Below are 18,632 nucleotides of genomic sequence, written 5' to 3' on the forward strand. Positions count from 1 at the left end.
AAATTAATGTTTATTTATTTTTGAAAGAGAGAAAGAATGCGAGTGGGGGAGGGACAGAGAGACAGAAACACAAAATCTGAAGCAGGCTCCAGGCTCTGAGCTGTCAGCACAGAGCCCAATGCTGGGCTCGAACTCATGAACCGGGAGATCATGACCTGAGCTGACATCAGAGGCTTAGCCAACTGAGCCACCCAGGCTCCCCTGGAATTCATATTAAACCTGGTTTTTCTTTATAATTATTGCAAGTTTTTAGTATTTCTGTCTCCTTATTCTGCATTCCATTTAGGGTAACCATGTAATTTATCATGCAAATGAGACAGTTTTGGGAACGAAAAAGGGCACTACAGTGATTATACAGTTAGTAAATCTGAATTTATTGGCTGAAAATTTTTATTATTTGTTGGTAGACTGGTAAAATAGATCTATTCAAAAAATATTTTTTAAATGTGGTGGGGTGCCTGGGTGGCTCAGTTGGTTAAGTGTCTGACTCTTGATTTCAGCTCATGCCATGATCCTACATTTGGTGAAATCAACACTTGCGTCAAGCTCTCTGCTGCCAGTATAGAGTCTGCTTGGAATTCTCTCTCTCCCTTTCTCTCTGCCTCTCCACTGCTCACTCTCTCTCTCAAAATGAATAAGTAAGTATTAAGAAAATAATAAAAATACGGTGCACTGTTGGTGGAAATGTAAATTGGTGTAGCCATTATGGAAAATAGTATGGAGGTTCCTCAAAAAATCAAAACTAGAAATACCATAAGATCCAGTAATTCCACTGTTGGGTATTTACTAAAGAAAATGAAAACACTAATTTGAAAAGATGTATGTCTCCCTATGTTTATTGCAGTATTATTTATAGTAGCCAAGATACAATGGATGGGTATATATATTGTATATACATATATATATATATACACACACACATATATATACATATACAGTATATATACATGTATATATGTGTATATATATAAGTATGTGTGTGTGTGTGTGTGTATATATATATATATATATATATATATATATATATATATATAATGCAGCCATATAAAATAGAATGAAATCTTGCCATTTGTGTCAATATGGATGGACCTAGAAGATATTATGTTAAGTGAAATAAGCCAGACAGAGAAAGACAAATATCATATGATTTCATTTTCAGAAACAGACTCATAAATACAGAGAACAAACTGGTGGTTGTCAGATGGGAAGGGGATACAAGGATTGGTAAAATAGATGAAGGGGTTTAAAAGGTACAAGCTTCCAGTTATAAAATAAATTAGTCCAGAGGATGAAAAATACAGCATAAAGAATATAGTCAATAACATTGTAATAATTTTATATGGTGACAGATGGTAACTATACTTTTCATGGTGAGCATTGCACAACATGTAGAATTGTCGAATCACCTTGTTGTAAACCTGTAACTTATATGACACTGCATGTCAACTATATTTCAAAGTCTTTCTAAAAACCATATATCCTTGATCTCTAGAGCAAAATTAAAACTACTTTCTTGTACTGACTAACTGAACATTTAAAAAAATGCAAATAGACAACTTTTCTGTTATAAATTCATGTACTTTAATAAACTTTTTAGTCACATTTATTTCCAATACCATATCACTGATAGTGTTCTGAATAACATGTTTTTCAATACCTCTTATTATCTCTCTTATCTTCATAAAATTACCTGCAGTGTTATTCATAGTTGCATTTTATTGGCTAATGCATTTGAAATTGTTGACTCTTCAATGGACTCTTCTTTATTAAGAAAATAGTCTTCACAGGTGTTGATATAATTAGTACATGCTGAGAAAATTTTGTTAAACAGATGATATTCTCAATACTAACTTTCTTAGTTAGAACTTTGTAAATATTTTAGCTTCCATTCAAAAAATCTTTCTTCAAAATATTTGACAAGATGAAACTCAAATACATTTTCCATGTCCATGATTCTTCTGAATATTTTACCAATTTTAAATCCTGCATAATTTTCAATTTTATTTCATTGTAACATTGTAATACCGAATGTACGTTTACCCAATTAAAAATAATAACTATCAAAATATTTGTTCTAGAAGTTGAGGTATTTATTTATTTATTTATTTATTTATTTATTTATTTATGTATTTATAGATGTTTATTTATTTTCCAGAGAGAGAGAGAGAATGAGCACATGAGTGGAGGAGGGGCAGAGAGAGAGAGGGAGACAGAGAATTCTAGGCAGGCTCTGAGCTGTCAGCACAGAGACCAGTGGGGGTGGGGTGGGGCTTCGGGCTTGAGCTTAGGAACTGTGAGATCATGACCTGAGCTGAAGTTGGATACTTAACCAACTGAGCCATCCAGGCACCTTGAAACTGAGGTATTTTAAAGCACAATTTTTAAATTTTACAATTAAATTTTCTGTACCATTGAGCACTCATAGTTTATTTTGTTTAGTTTCTTTTTCTTTCTGTCCTTTCTTGTGTAGGGATAAATGTCAATGTTTTCCTATTTATGAGTTGTTTTCCAATCATTGTAACTTACTAAAAGTTTTAAAAACTGAAATGTTTTCTGCTCCCTATGTTTGAAACTTGGATTATTGGGGCACCTGGGTGACTCGGCTGAGCGCCTGACTCTTGATATCCACCCAGGTCATGGTCCCAGGGTCGTGGGATCGAGCCCCGCATTGGGTTCCACACTGAGTGTTGGAGCCTGCTTGAGATTCTCTCTCTCTCTCTCTCTCTCTCTCTCCCTCCCCCTCCGCCCCTCTTGCCAACTTGCCCCCTCTCTCTCTAAAATAAAAACAACAAAACCAAAACCAAAACAAACAAACAAAAAACAACCCAAGAAACAAACTTGGATCACATAATTCCCTCTGATTCAACACAAAATGTAGAGTAGTCCCCCCTTATCAGTGGGGTATATGTATCAAGATCCCCAGTGGATGCCTGAAACTGCAGACAGTACCGAATCCTGAATATGCTATGATTTTCTTATACATCTATACCTATTATAAAGTCTAATTTATAAGTTAAGCACAGCAAGAGAATACCAATAATAACTAATAAAATAGAACAGTTATAACAATGTACTGTAATAAAAGTTATGTGAATCTGGTCTTTTTTCTCAGAATATCTTCTTGTACTGTACTCCTCCTTTTCCTTCTTGTGGTGATGTCACATGATAAAATGCCTACACGGTGAGATGAAGGGAGGTGAATGACATAGTGTGACGTATCTTTAAGCTACTATTGACTTTCTGACAACATGTCAGAAGGACTTTAGTTGCCTGTGGATAAATGAAACCACAGAAAGTGAAACCAAGGATAAGGGGAGGCTACTGTAATCAGAACTGACAGGAACTGTTTACCAAAACGTTCAATGTAATTGTGGGAAACTTAGTTAGGTTTATCTATAAAACAGTTTTTCAAAGGTTTGAACATACCTGAAGTATGACTAATGAGAAGAAGCGATGGGAGAAAGTGTGTAGTGCAATGCCGAAGTAATTTTTGGTATCCAATAGGAGACACATCATGCAAATTTTGTAGGTCAGTTATTCTGCTTGTATAAGAAAATATTTGCAAAGCTTGTCAGCTACAGCTTCTATTTTGATTGGTAAAGTAGGTCTGCTTCTTTGAATGCTATTTAAATTATGCTTGTACCACAAACAATTCCAATTATCTTTCTGATTCACAGATTTCATTTTTATTTAAAATGTTTTAATGTTTATTTTTGAGAGAGAGAGAGAGAGAGAGAGAGAGCGAGTACAAGTGGGAGAGGAGCCGAGAGAGAGGGGGAACAGAGGATCTGAAGTGGGCATTGACAGCCTGATGTGGGGCTCAAATTCATGACCCAACCATGAGATCATGACCTGAGCAGAAGTCGGAGGCTTAACTGATAGCCACCCAGGCATCCTGAGAATATTTGTTTTTAATGTGACACTGTCCTCTACTAAAATTTCTGTTCATATTGTGAACTACCAAACAAATAATTTTTATTTTCAATGTTTACCTTTTTAAATGAGTTTGTAGCACACACCAACATGTCAGCTATTTCATCTTCAAACAGAAAGAACTTCCAAAAGCTTCACTTTTTTAATTCATGAATTGGGTGAACACAATCTATTGTTTGAATTAACCGATATCTCTATTTGAAAGACTGATAAAACTGTTGTAAAACTAAGGTTGTATTACTGGGAATTTTCTTCTGTTAATGGACTCAGCATGAATGGCTTTCAATTTCTTTTTGGTATATGCACAAAAAACATGAAAATGTAGATGTTGGCAGTTTACTTCTTCCTTTTTGATTTGGATACCTTTTATTTCTTGCCTGATTTCTGTGGCTAGGGCTTCCAGTCCTATGTTCGATAGAAGTCGTGAGAGTTGAAAATCTTTGTATTGTTCCTGATCTTAGAGGAAAAACTTGGTTTTTTACTGTTGAGTATGATGTTAGCTGTGGGCTTGTCATGTATGGCTTTTGTTATGTTGAGATACATTCCTTCTATACCCAATTTGTTGAGTGTTTTTATGATGAAAAATTGTTGAACTTGATCAAATGCTTTTTCTGCATCTATTGAGATGATCATATAATTTTTATCCTTCATTCTGTTAATGTGGTGTACCACAGTGATTGATTTGCCTATGTTGAATTACCTTTGCGTCCCAAGGATAAGTCCATTTGCTTATAGTGTACGATTCTTTTAATAAGTTATTGAATTTGGTTGGCTAGTGTTCTGTTGACGATTTTTGTATCTATGTTCATCAGAGATATTGGCTTATAGTATTGTTATAGTGTCTTTGGCTTTATTAGACTAATGCTAGCCTCACAAAATGAGTTTGAAAGTGTTCCCTCATCTTCAGTTTTTTTGAAGAGTTTGACAAGGATTGGCATTAATTCTTCTTTATATCATAGAAGCCACCAGTGAAGCCATCTGGTCCTGGGCTTTTATTTGTTTTGATTACTTATTCAATCTCCTTACTTGTTATTGATCCCATTCTGGGATCCCATTCCCAAGGCTGAATTTATGATTCAGCCTTGATAGATTATATGGTTCTAGGAATTTATCCATTTTCTTCTAGTTTATTCAGGTTGTTGGCATATACTTGTTCATGATAGTCTCTTATGATTCTTTGTATTTCTGTGGTAACAGCTGTAATATCTCCTCATTCATTTCTGATTTTATTTGGTCTCTTTTTCTTAATCTAGCTAAAGGCATTTGACCAAAATGAAAGGTCGTGCTCTACTGAGAGATATGAATGAAATGCACCTTCTACAGAAGTACATTAATGTCATCTTTAGGTCTAGTCTTTTAAAAGTAACAACTAACTTTAAAAAAAAAATATTTATTTACTTTTGAGAAAGAAAGAGACAGAGGGTGAGTGGGGGAGGGACAGAAAGAGAGGGAGACACAGAATCCAAAGCAGGATCCAGGCTCCGAGGTGTCAGCACAGAGCCCGACGCGGGGCTCGAACCAACAGCTGTGAGATCATGACCCAAGCCGAAGTCAGATGTTCAACTGACTGAGCCACCCAGGCGACCCGTTCTTTAGTTTTTTTTTTTTTTTTAATGTTTATTTATTTTTGAGAGAAAGAGACAGCATGAGGAGGGGAGGGGCAGAGAGAGAGGGAGACACAGAATCCGAAGCAGGATCCAGGCTCCAAGCTGTCAGTAGGAAGCCTGACACCGGGCTCGAACCCACAAACCGTGAGATCATGACCCGAGCTGAAGTCAGAGGCTTAACTGACTGAGTCATCCAGGTGCCCAGTAACAACTAACTTTTGAAGTAGACTTAGGTCTAGGGTTTTCATGTGGTCACCAATATTATTGTAGTCTGCACAATAGATGGTAAATGACAACAAGCATATTCATCATCAACTTTCTTGAGAAATAAAAATTGAGTACTTAATTTTTTTATTATCGTACATTTTTTTTTCTGAGTCCACTTAGGCCAACAGGTTTATCACTAAAAGATCAAATTATAAAGCAAATAAGTAGTTGTAGATTTACACCACACACAAACAAATGCAAAGTACCGTATCAGGAACATTCATTCAGACCACTCTCTACATACTCTATGATAGGACTGGTCAGTCTCTATTTCTTAAACACTTTTCACCTAAGCTATAACATCTTGCATTCCTCATTGTTCTCACCAACTGGTGACCCACAGGCTTCATGCAAATCTCAAATTTTGCCCTGCTTGTGGGTGGAGCTGGCAAGAATGGCATCTTTTTTGTCTTTTTAGTACCTTCTGAGGCTGGAAGGAGACAGGGCCCAAGCCACTCACTAATGAGGGCACTTTGTTTTTGCAGTAAGTTCCCTGGACACTGTCCTTCAAAAGAGTAAGTATTAGACCCACTGTTTCTGAAATGTGTGGGGAAAAGCCAGCTGGGTTTTTAGTGGAGCATCTCACATACTATTAGAGAAGACCTGGGCAGAAGTTGGAGTACTAAGTGAAAGTATCAAACCCATCCTGGCATGTTTTAATGCAACTAATTAAAAATTTTAAATATGGGACAAATGATAAATTGCACAGGGCTCTGGAGCAAAAGGCACGAACTAATATGTTCATAGAGCTCTTCTCTAACTTGAGATGAATTCTTCAACACTATCTTCTAATTTACAAATATTTTATTTATTGGGTCCATTTCAGTTTATTAATTTTTCTTTGCACCTTAAAAAGCTTCAGTGAGTATATTTTTCCTTTGCAAGGTTTCTAATTGGTTACTTCTATTTATTTCTCATTGTTTCATTTCTGCCTCTAAAATTTTTTGCCTCTTTTAAGACTGTTCTATTAGTTTAATAGTAGATTGTCATTAGATTTCTTTTTAAAAAAATTTTATTTTCTTGTAGCAAGAATACTTAACATGAGATCAACCTTTTAACAAATTTTTAAATGTACGGTACAGTATTGTTGATTATAGGTACAATCCAGAACTCTTGAACTTACTCATCTTGCTTAACTGAAACTCTAAGCCTGATGATTAGTTTCTTTATGTGTTTGCAGTTTGGCTTTGAAGTTTCATCTCGAACCAGGGGAATCTCTCCTCTCTCCATGATCCCCCACTCCCCATCTAGCATGTGGTGTTTAAGTCACCTTTTCCTGGTCCTCTGATTTCCCAATCCAGAACTACAATTGTTGCCTGGTGTTGATATTGTTGGTATTACAGGTGCTTTGGTTCTGTGATTTGTGGCCGTTTGTAATGTGTATATTTTGGGTAACCATTTGGCTGCTGGTTGCATGTAGTTTTCCTTCAAGATGATATCTCCTTTTTAACCCTCACCCCATTTTGGACCCTAACACTTGACAAAAAGTTTAATGTTTTATTTCGATTTTGTTGTTAGGTCCCATTAAAATATGACCTTAGCTAAAGTGGCTATACCAAAAGAGATATATCAAAATGTTTTAGAACTATTTTATGCCATTGCTATCTGATATGATATAACAGTGTTCTTTTTCTTCCCTTCCTTTCTGTGGGAGTTGCTGTTGGTGCTACAGATGTATTTCCTCAGCAATCACTATTTTTTTTTTTTAATTTGAGAGAGAGAGAGAGAGAGAGAGAGAGAGAGAGAGAGAGAGAGAGGCAGAGTAAGAAAGAGAGAATCTTTTTTTAAAATCTTTTTTAATTTTTATTTATTTTTGAGAGAGAGAGGGAGAGACAGAGCACAAGTGGGGGAGGGGCAGAGAGAGAGGGAGACACAGAATCCGAAGCAGGAGAGAGAGAGAGAGAGAGAGAGAGAATCTTACGCAGGCCCCAAGCTCAGTGCAGAGCCCAATGCGGGGCTTGATCCCACGACTCTGGGAACATGAGCCAATTTGACAATAAATTATATTAAAAAAAATGAAATTAATAAAAGAAAAAAAAAGACACTCAACTGACTGAGCCACCCAGGTGCCCCAGCAATCACTATTCTTAAACACCCTGAAAAATTCATCTCAGTTTGTGTTCCCTCAGGGGCAGACTTTGAGACAAAGATTTTAATGGAAGTGTTTTTTGGTTTTTTTTGAAAATTTAGGAAACATGCACAGGAGAGTATGTGTATTGATATGCTCAGGGGAACATAGTAAATAAAGGGTACATTATTAAGCCAAGTTGTCAGAGTGGAAGACAAGCTTAATCCTGAAGGAGATCTCTGGCAGATGGTTAAAACACATGCCTCATAAGTATTACACTCCAGAGACGTAAGAACTTGGGTATATCCATGCCAATTTCCATGTCATGGGTTGAGGGTTGCTCCTCAGGGTTTTTGGTGCTCCCATCCCCACCTGCCTTTCCAACCTGCCATGTGTGTGGACAGTGGTCTTCCATATTTCTGAAAGAAGACCACCAGCAAAGAGATACAGATCACGATATTGTGATTTATAAGAAACATATATTTGGCCATTTGGATGACCAAAATGTATTTCTAATATATATTTGGTCTTTGTCCATCCACTATTTCTGGCTCACAGCTCCTCAAACCTTTGGAATTTCTTGTGATGAGAGTGATAAAGGTCTTTTATTAGGTTAATGAGGTGATGTTTGGAAAGCCTCTAAGGATGGGGGGCTGGTAGCCAGGAGAACTGAAACCTTGTGATTGGGAGGTTGGAACTTTTAGCTTCCCTCTTTCCTCCCGTCTCTAGTGGGGGAGAGACGCCCTTAATCACTAATGGCCAGTGATTTAATGAACCATGATTATGTAGTGAAGCTTCCATAAAAACCCACAAGGACAGGGTTTGGAGATCTTCCAGGCTGATGAACATGTAGAGGTTCTGGGAGAGAGGCACTCTGGAAAGGGCATGGAAGTTCTGTGCCCCTTCTCGCATACCTTGCCTTCCACACCTCTAACATCTGGACGTTCATCTCTAACGTATGCTCTTATAATAAATGGTAAAGTATAAGTAAAGTGTTTTCCTGAGTTTTGTGAGCTGCTCTAGCAAATTAATTGAACCTGAGAAGGGGGTCGATGGTGGGGGGACGGGGGAGAGGGGAACATGGGTGATGGGCATTGAGGAGGGCACTTGTTGGCATGAGCACTGAGTGTTGTATGTAAGCCACGAACCACGGGAATCTACCCCTAAAACCAAGAGCACACTTTACACACTGTATGTTAGCCAATTTGACAATAAATTAGTTAAAAAAAAACCAAGAAAATCAGCTGTACTGAGAATCAGGCTCGCGATTTCACTGTAATGGTGGCAGGTTTAAAAAGGACTGATTTACAACACTACCAAGATTCCTATGATAAACTCAGGACCCTCATAAGGAATAAACAGATTCTGAGACTTGGGATAGAGAGTTTATGTAGATACAAATGAAAACATTGATCTCAAGATAAGTCTGAACCTCTGAACTTTGTTAGAAAAGAGCAAAATGTTTTTACCTAGAGACCATGCACCTAACATGGATGTTTTATCTTGAAATCTGCCCCACCTCCATTTGCATGATAAATGCTTTTTCATCCCTTCACTTTCAATGTGCCTGTGTCTTTAGATCTGAAATGAGTGTCTCGTAGGCAGCATATACAAGGGTGTTGCTTTTTTATTCATTGCATGTCCCTGTGTTTTTTGATTATAGTGTTTAGTCCGTTTATATTCAAGGTGGTTATTGATAGGAATGTACTAATTGCCATTTTGTTAGTTGTTTTATGGTTGTTTTTGTAGTTCTTCTCTATTCTCTTCTATTGCTGTGTTCTCTCATGGTTTGCTGGCTTTCTTTAGTTATATACGTGGATTCCTTTCTCTTTATTTTTTGCATATCTATTACCAAGTTTTGATTTGTGGTTACCATTAGGTTTATATATAACATTATGCACATAGCAGTCTATATAAAGTTTATGGTTGTTTAAGTGTAAAACCATTCTAAAAACACTAAATTGTCATTCCTTACATTTTAGGTGTATGGTGGCATATTTTACATCCTTTCATTTTGTGATTCCCTTGACTGATGTTTATAGAAATACTTAATTATACTGCCTTTTTTCTTTCTATTTTCCTCATTCTTGCTTATGGTCTTTCCTTTCCACTTAAAAAGTCCCCTTTAACATTTCTCGTAGGTTTAATGGTCATGAATTCCTTTAACTTTTGTTTGTCTAGGAACTCTTTAGCCCTCTTCCTATTCTGAATGATAGCCTTGCTGGATAGAGTATTCTTGGCTACAGGTTTTTTTCCTTTTAGCACTTCGAATATATCATGCCCTTCTTGCCTGCGGAGTGCTGAAAACTCAGCTGATTGCCTGATGGGGTTTATCTTGTACGTAACTGTTTTTCTTTTTTCTTCCTGCTTTTAAACTTCTCTGTTTATCACTACTTTGGTCATTTTAATTACTATGTGTCTTTGTGTGGACCTTATTGGGGTGATTTTGTTGGGGGCTCTTCATGCCTCCTGGATCTGAAGACATACCCTTTGGTAAAACAGGAAGGAATGTGCTATTGGGAGGGTGGGACCCTGGAATCGTCTAACAGACAAACAAAAAATCCCTTGACGGCTGCTTTGTCAGATGTGGTATCTTTACAAGAATAGATGAGCATAGTCTCTGACACTTGCTCTGTGGCTATTGATATGATAAATGCCCCCCCCTTTTTTTTTCATCAGGAAAAATCAATGAGAAAGAAAAGATCAAGAGCAGTTTAAGTTTGTCTGGCTGGGCAGGCATTCATACACATTCACATTTTTACCCTGGTGCTATGTTAACCAGCTGTGCCTAATGGCCCCATTGACCCTCATTTCCCACGAACATTTGGCATGCCCTGGCTTTCTGAGTTTTTCCCTACAGTAAGGAAGCACAGGGCATGGGTTCAGGGAAGGGGCATCATATTTGGGAGCCCAGGGAATTTCAGATTCTGTGACCCGTCTCTATTTCTTCATCTCTCCCTCTTCATACCAATGGACAATGAGAAACCATAAACTCTCTTCAGTAACAGTTCTTTGAAAGAACAAAGTTCCAGATATTCTGGGAGCTCCGAGGCTCCTCTGGGACAGATTTGGAAGGGAAGACACAGAACACAGAGAAGCTTATGAGAAGTTTATTTTACAGACCACAACAGATTCTCCAGCCCAATTTCTGTAGAGGAACCATCCTCGGGGGCAGACAAGGGCTTCCACCAAGATCAGCCTACGGTTATGGTCCCAATGGTATAAATATATTTTGGTTCCAAGGGCACCACTGCCTCATTGTTGGGGCAGATACCTAGTTGTGCAGTAACTTGGGCCACTGCTACTATTTTTGCAGTTTCTGAAAGAGACAAGGACAAAGATCTTTTCTGATAACACTGTAACCCCCAGTTTTCTGGCTTTTTTTACTAGTTTCAGGAACCTCTCTACTGGGACCCAGTTTCCCCCCAGTCATCTGCAAATATATCTCCCTTGTTAGATTTTCTTATACAACCCCTCACCTTTCAGACCTGGGCATAGTCCCCATTCACTCTCCCTTTTCCTTCCCTCCTTTCCCTCCACCCTGCCCTGACATTCTGTTTCATATCTAGAGTAACATTTCTCTTTATGGTTTCCCTACCCTAGTAGATAGTTCTTCACTTGGATGACCCCTATGCTTACTATTTTTTAAAAATTTTTAATGTTTATTTATTTTTGAGAGAGAGACAGAGCATGAGTAGGGGAGGAACAGAGAAAGAGGGAGACACAGAATCCAAAGCAGGGTCCAGGCTCTGAGCTGTCAGCACAGAGCCCGATGCGGGGCTTGAACCCACAAACAGTGAGATCGTGACCTGAGCCCAAGTTGGACACTCAACCGACTGAGCCACCCAGGTGCCCCACCCTATACTTACCATTGATGTGAAAGTCCCAGTAGAAATTTCTTGGAGCATTCTTACAGAGGCAGGCAGTGAAACGATAGTTAAAAGGACCTTCGATTGTAATGTTGCTTCTGAGGTAAGATGTAATCTGGGGAGGAAGAAGTGGGCAGAGAGGACCCAGTGTTAGTCTGGGGAGTGGGAAAGGGAAAGAAAGACAAGAGAGCATGAAAGAGGAAGAGGAGGAGGCAGGAGAGGAGGAGGAGGAGGAGGAGGAGGAGGAGGAGGAGGATAACATCTTTCATGCACAAAGATCAGGGACAGATGTAGACCAGAAGCACTGGGGAGTCCTCTTTTGTCTATCATTTTCAGGAGCTAAAGCCTGGGTGAGAAGGTTTTCTGGCAACATGTCCTGCTTTAGTGCTATGGGTCTGGGCTCCGAAGGGAAGAGGTAAGTGAATTGACAGGGCAAGGAGAACTCATTCTGAGGCAGCCTTCATCTGAGGAGCACGCTTGCTGTGGTTTCCTGGCTAGGGCTTTCAGGAATGGCCTGCTACCACAGCTTGGATCTTGGGTGTGGAGGCCAAAACCGGACCTTGCTCCTGGAACTATGCTCCTCCCAACTCTGTGACCTTTGATGATTGAAGTGACATCTCTCAGTCTCTCTTTCCTCAGTTGTGAGAGGAAAACAGTCACCTACCAGACTTGGCTGTTAGATAAACGGATGAAATCTTGAAGGTAAATTTCCTTTTTCCTTTTTTAACTTGAGAGGGCTTTGCAACTTGATATATAAGTTTCAGCAGCGTCAGGAAGCTTTTGTCTGGTTAGTGTTCAGCAAGGGGTGTTACCCTGGAGTCCACAGACCCAGGGGGGGTCTGTGGATAGAATTCACTGAGTCTGTGAACTCAGATGGAAAGAAATTGTATTTTTATTTTATTAACCTCTCACTGAAATTGAACATTTCCTCCCACTATGTCATCAATGATCCTCAGTGGCATTTGCAGTGTGTGTGATTTTATCATGAAGGGAAACATAGATGTGTTCATACCATTTTACAGGTTTATATATCTCAAACTATTATCTGCATGCATCACTACCTTGAACACAGGGACATTATATCACGGGGTTGCATGGTCATGGCCGGGGCCATCTGCCCATCTCCTGAAGCTTGCCCAGGTAACTGGAAACTGTGCACTAAATAGCTTGTCAGCTCTAAATGGTGAGCTCCAGCTTTCTCCCCATTGGAATTTTACTCAGAATATTTTGGAGATCCTGGCATTTCTTTCAAGAAACCTACTCTTGCTGGGGGTTTATCTCTTATGACATTTACAACAGTTTATCCTAATGAGTCAGAATTTTCAAAACTTGAATATTCAAAACAAAAAATCGAGGCCACTGAAATTCACTTGTCAAAATCAATGTACAGTTGGAGCTACTTATTCAGGCTGAGCAACAAGAACCGTTATGTAGATCATCTTTATAAGATAAATTTTAACTTGTCTATATTTTAAATGTATTGCCTTTTTAGCTAATATGTCAATAAAGTAATGTAAACAGTACCGTATCAAAAGTTTATTTTTAATAATCATTATCACTTGTTTTTTAATATGGTAGTTTTCCTGTGTAGTCCAATGCATTTTATTTACACATTTATTTATTTATTATTTTTTTTTGAGAGAGACAGAGAGAGAGCAAGCACACCAGCCAGGGAGAGGGGCAAGAGGAGAGAGAGAAATAATCCCAAGCAGGCTCCACACTCAGCATGGAGCCCCATGCAGGGCTCAATTCCACGACCCCAGGACTGCAACCTGAGTTAATGTCTAGAATCAGATGCTCAACTGGCTGAGCCAAACCAAGTGCCCCTATTCACACATTTAAAAGTAATTTCCTAGACTTCAAGAGATCAACAAAATGGTCCATACCACAAATGTTTAATTTTTTTTTATGTTTATTCAGTTTTTGAGAGAGAGAGAGAGAGAGGCAGTGTGAGTGGAGAGGGGCAGAGAGGGAGACAGAATCCGAAGCAGGCTCCAGGCTCTGAGCTGTCAGCACAGAGCCCCACATGAGGCTCAAACCCATGAAGCATGAGATCATGACCTGAGCTGAAGTCCGACGCTTAACTGACTGAGCCACCCAGGCACTTCCATACCACAAATGTTTAAGCAAAGCACTGTGGTTTGCTATAAGTTCTCTTCAACCTTAAAAGATTATATAACCTTTATATTCATGATTGAGGGTATAATCTATTTTAATTTTAAATTTGTGATCCTAATACCTCACTTGATCAAAAATTTACTTGCAAAACATTATAATTGTTAGAAAATGAAGATTAGGTATTAGAATCTTCACACATAAAAACTATATTTTCCTAAATTAAAAAAAATCTGAAGATGTTTCTGTAGCCAGACATTTTTTTTATATTGGAAGCTACAAATAAAAATTGGTTGACCAGAACTAACAAAATTCTTTCTAATTTGCAATGTATTCTATGAGATTCCTTGTACTTGGGTAGGTTTTAAAAAGATTGCTTGGGCGCCTAGGTGGCTCAGTTGGTTGAGCATCCGACTTTGGCTCAGGTCATGATCTCTTGGTTCCTGAGTTCGAGCCCTGTGTCAGGCTCTGTGGTGACAGCCCAGAGCCTGGAGCCTGCTTTGGATTCTGGGTCTCCCTCTCTCTCTGTCCTTCCCCCACTTGCATTCTCTCTCTCTCTGAAAAATGAATAAACATTAAAAAATTATTTTAAAAAATTGTTCTTTTATTATTTTATTTATTATTTTTTTAATATGAAATTTATTGTCAAATTGGTTTCCATCCAACACCCAATGCTCATCCCAACAGGTGCCCTCCTCAATGCCCATCACCCACTTTCCCCTACCCCCCACCCCTCAGTTTATTCTTAGTTTTTAAGAGTCTCTTAATGTTTGTCTCCTTCCCTCTCTGTAACATTTTTCCCCCTTCCCCTCCCCCATGGTCTTCTGTTAAGTTTCTCAGGATCCACATAAGAATGAAAACACATGGTATCTGTCTTTCTCTGTATGTATTAGCATTGTTCTTAAAACATAGTCCTATGAATCACAGTAGCACAAAATTATTTCACGTGTGATTTTGTTGATTAAGCACATTTTTTTACACCTATCACTTTTTCAGGGGTGGAAACAGACTTTCATTATCTATCATTACCAGGAACTACCATTATCACAAGACCTTTATGCATACATTCTCATTCTTTTTGTCATCAGTCGTTATGATAAACAAAACACAGAATTGAGAAATTATGATGTGGCCTCCCTCCCACCCCCAGCTAACATGCAGTATTCACATTCTTGGACTGTGAACAGACAAATTTGACAAAGCAGCCATGTTGTTCTTTTCTCAGTGATCAGAAATCTTTCTCTTACAGATATGGGGCCATTTCTAGAATATATTTTAAGGAATAACAATTCTCATGCTTACAATTCTGTTTTCTTTTTAATCATTGTACTTAAATCTAATTTGAGTTAGGAAACTCATGCATGTGCTGCCTGAGAGAGTGTACTTCTAGAAGGAGGCAGGGGAGAAACGCCTGGGTTTTGGCCATAGAACAGAGGTAGCTAACAAGGGGCAGATTGCGTGTGGGGGACAACACGAGAGGAGACTGCTGGGAGGGAAGAGAAGGACACACTCTTCCCTGGGGAAAAGCCCTAAACCTGCACGGGTCCCTTCTCCTTGTGGCCCAGAGCAGCTGGTGATAAGGCACAGGTGAGACTTATGCTCATTTCCATTTGAACACCTCTGATGTAATAAAGGGATTGGACCTCCCTCCCACAACTGCGAATTGGAGAAAGGGGAGAAGACAGCGTGGGCTCCTTGTTGGGGAGAGGAGGCTGGAACAGGAGTGAACTTCTGACAATAGAGCAAAAGGGCAGAGGGAGGGGGGTCAACGCAGCCTTTGCTCAGAGTTCACTGCCAAGGAGCAAATCTTATCCCTTGTGTTTTGTGCAACATATCTCTTCTGCCCACCTGCCTCAATGCACTGGATGGGGTTGCAGTTTTCCTTGTGAGAACCCCCTATACCCACCTCTCCTCTCAAACAATCATCTTCCAGACCTTGGAGGAACTCTTACCACTTCTCTCCCAGCTCATAAGCTTTTCCTCTCTTCTCCCTCTTAGCTGTGTTTTTCTTCACTACCCATTCCTTCTTTCCTTCTCTTCCTTCCTACACCTCAGGATCGGATTCCTTTATCTGTAAAATGAGAATAGTAATCTGCCCCAAGGTCTGATGATTGTTCTGAGGATCAAGTATATATGAGAATTGGGAGCATGAGGATTGCAGTTCATATTAAGTATAATGCATGATATTAAAGTGAGAGATTAATCTAATTGTATTCATAACTAAGGAGTCAGATTTGTCTTGAGTTCACCCTCTACCCCAGGCCTCTACTTACCACCATACATTCTCGCAATTCTGTTTTAACATTCATCTTCACAGTGATTTCTTCACTTGCGTTTGCTCTGCGGGGCATCTGTACCTCCATTTTTATCACTTTTCGACCGCTTTGGGGAACAGGGAAGGAGGATAGAGATCAGAGATCTGTCCCGTGCACGAGAGGAGCACACAATGAGCAGAGCGTAAGCAACAGGAAAGGTGTAAAGCAAAGGGGATAATGAGAGCTGAATCAATTGCTGAGCATCAGAACCCCTGGACTTTTTTTAATTTTAATTTTTTAATTTACATCCAAGTTACTTAGCATATAGTGCAATAATGAAGAACCCCTGGAAATTTTTGATCCTTGTTTGCTTTGGTTGTTTTCTACAAGACTTTGTTTTGTTTAATATAGCAGCTTTGATGCTTTATTTAAAATTGAGCATTGTCTTTCTTTCCACTGACAAAAAAATGAATTTAAAAAAAGGAATAGAAGTATAATATTACATGTCATTTCTTAATAAAATCCTTCAGGTTCTGTTGACTGTCCACTAATGTGGGGTGGGGGAGGCTCAAGTCATCATTACTAGAAAATTCCATGTCAACAGAATCGTGTTAAACCAAAAACATCTCAATGCACTGGAGGAATTTTTAGAGTCATCCTTGAGATCATCCTTCTTTGATTCCTGGTGGGGCCTAGGTATTTGTATTTCTTTAGCACTGCAGAGAATTTGGACATATGGCCATGTTTGAGGCCTTTAGATGCCACCATACTTTTAAGCCACATATCACAATCTGATGGGAAAAGGAAATGGAAGCAGAGAGAAGTCAAGGATTTCTTCATCAGGGAGACCTGGGTTCAAGACTAGGAGAGTTACTTTCTTTCTCCCAGAAACTCCTGGCTGAACTCCTTGGTATTGGTGGGACAGGAGGGAATTTACGGTTTTGGCTACAATGCTTCACAGTCCCATTTTCCTAGGGTAAAGCATCTCAGATTTTGGAGATATTGCATTTCTTGTGCCAGTTGCTCTAGTGCTCAGTGTAAAGGAATTCCAAAATTCCTCCAAAATTCCTCTCATTTGTAAATGAATTTAGGAGTGATAAGATGACCAGCTTAGCTAGAGTGAGTGATCAGATCAGCTTGCCCAGGAGTGAGGAGCTTCCTGGGATGACAGCCTTTTAGTGCTAACACTGAGAAATCTCTGGGCAGACGGGAATTCTGATCACCCTAATTAGTACAGCTTATTTCACCAACTTGCTGCCCCCTAAGGGCTACATGGGGTGATATCTGTGTCTGAACCTGTCCCCATTCAAAATTTCTTAGGACATTGGGCTCCATTCTACCAACTTGTCAAGACTCTGAATGTTTTACTCCAGGACAGGACATCTGGTTGTGCCACAGAGGGTACCATCAGAATCACAATCCCAAAACCCGGCATTCAAAACCCTGTTCTTGTTGAGAAAACCCCCTAGATTTGCTGAGTGTCCCTGCTTCTCCCAGACTCTGGCTCCATTTCCTACTTCATTTCCCCCAATTTTCCTGCTTCCTTCAAATATGTACCCTCAATGATTTGGCTTCTGAGCCTGTGTTCCCAGGTCCTAGTGTAGGTGGTGGGTGAGTGTGTACTTGCTTTTTTCTTTGAGCTTCAGAATAGGAAGAATGTCTAAGCTGCTTGGCTGGCTCAACCTTGGACCATGGGGTCAAGGATCAGTGATCAGAGCCTCTGATCCTTTAGTGAGTCCTACTAACATTGCTTAAAGCTATCGCTAGAACTCACAGACTTGCTAAACCTGCTGTTCTAGGAGGCAAGGTGTGAGAATGTAAAGTTTACTGACCAGAAATCTGACAAAGGTGTAGACTATGGACAGGATGTGGATCAGAGCCATAGAGCAAGACTGATTGTTACTTATAGCCTATATGCACACTGGGAGACTTATTTCCATGGACAACCTAGAAGAACCCAGTGGAAATATGAGTATAGTTTATGAGACTTCCTAAGAGGAGAGAAGTGGAACTTGAAATGGGGTTTAGGACAGTCTCTGGGACCAGAGTTCTGGAAAGTTGAAAAGTTTTCAGGAAAGGATGTAGAGATTTTCAGGCTAAGATAAGATCCTTCCCTGAAAGGATTTTTGTGAGGAAGAGAAAGGCTTGGCTCACGTGTTTTCCTGAGCTTTGTTGGTCCCCAGCTGCAGACAGAGAACCAGGAGCAGGGCAGCAGAGCTGGCTCTGAACAGGAGCTGGAGAAAGTGCATGGTGGAGGAGACAGAATGTGACGTCTTAGAGAACACAGTCCCAGGTGCCCAGCATACTCCTTATATGCAGATCAAGCAAGTGAGAGAGCTGCCAAGCGGATCCCTGTGGTCAACTACCCAAATACCCTTCCCACTCATGATCTTTCCTTGTTGAGCTGAAGTTTGTTTTCCTATGGAAAAAGTCAACATTCGTCTATAGTGTTAGTGTCTGAGAAAAGAGATTATCCTTCCTCGTTTACTTGGTATGTCAGAATTTCACAGAGTGTCCA

At 39.4% G+C, this 18,632-nt stretch overlaps 1 protein-coding gene across 1 annotated transcript; it reads right to left on the bottom strand.

The window, feature by feature from the left end:
• Positions 1–10,969: 10,969 nt before the first annotated feature.
• On the bottom strand, positions 10,970–18,426 carry PIP (prolactin induced protein). The gene is made up of 4 exons (XM_025929272.2): positions 18,269–18,426; positions 16,133–16,241; positions 11,745–11,859; positions 10,970–11,194 (listed from the first exon to the last, which is right to left on the bottom strand). Exons 1-4 carry the CDS (start codon positions 18,361–18,363, stop codon positions 11,070–11,072), a joined length of 444 nt encoding a protein of 147 aa, XP_025785057.1. The 5' UTR covers positions 18,364–18,426; the 3' UTR covers positions 10,970–11,069.
• Between the last annotated feature and the right edge of the window lie 206 nt (positions 18,427–18,632).

Source organism: Puma concolor, chromosome A2 (assembly GCF_028749965.1).
Source record: "Puma concolor isolate L17-30 chromosome A2, mPumCon1.1.hap2, whole genome shotgun sequence".
NCBI lineage: Eukaryota > Metazoa > Chordata > Mammalia > Carnivora > Felidae > Puma > Puma concolor.

Bases quoted from the DNA above. Each gene is read 5' to 3' on its own strand.
- PIP (XM_025929272.2), bottom strand. From the start codon at position 18,363: ATGCACTTTCTCCAGCTCCTGTTCAGAGCCAGCTCTGCTGCCCTGCTC. The intron at 16,242-18,268 runs GTGAGCCAAGCC...TGTTCCCCAAAG, and splicing joins AACAAAGCTCAGGAAAACAC to CGGTCGAAAAGTGATAAAAA. The intron at 11,860-16,132 runs GTAAGTAGAGGC...CTTCCTCCCCAG, and splicing joins AATTGCGAGAATGTATGGTG to ATTACATCTTACCTCAGAAG.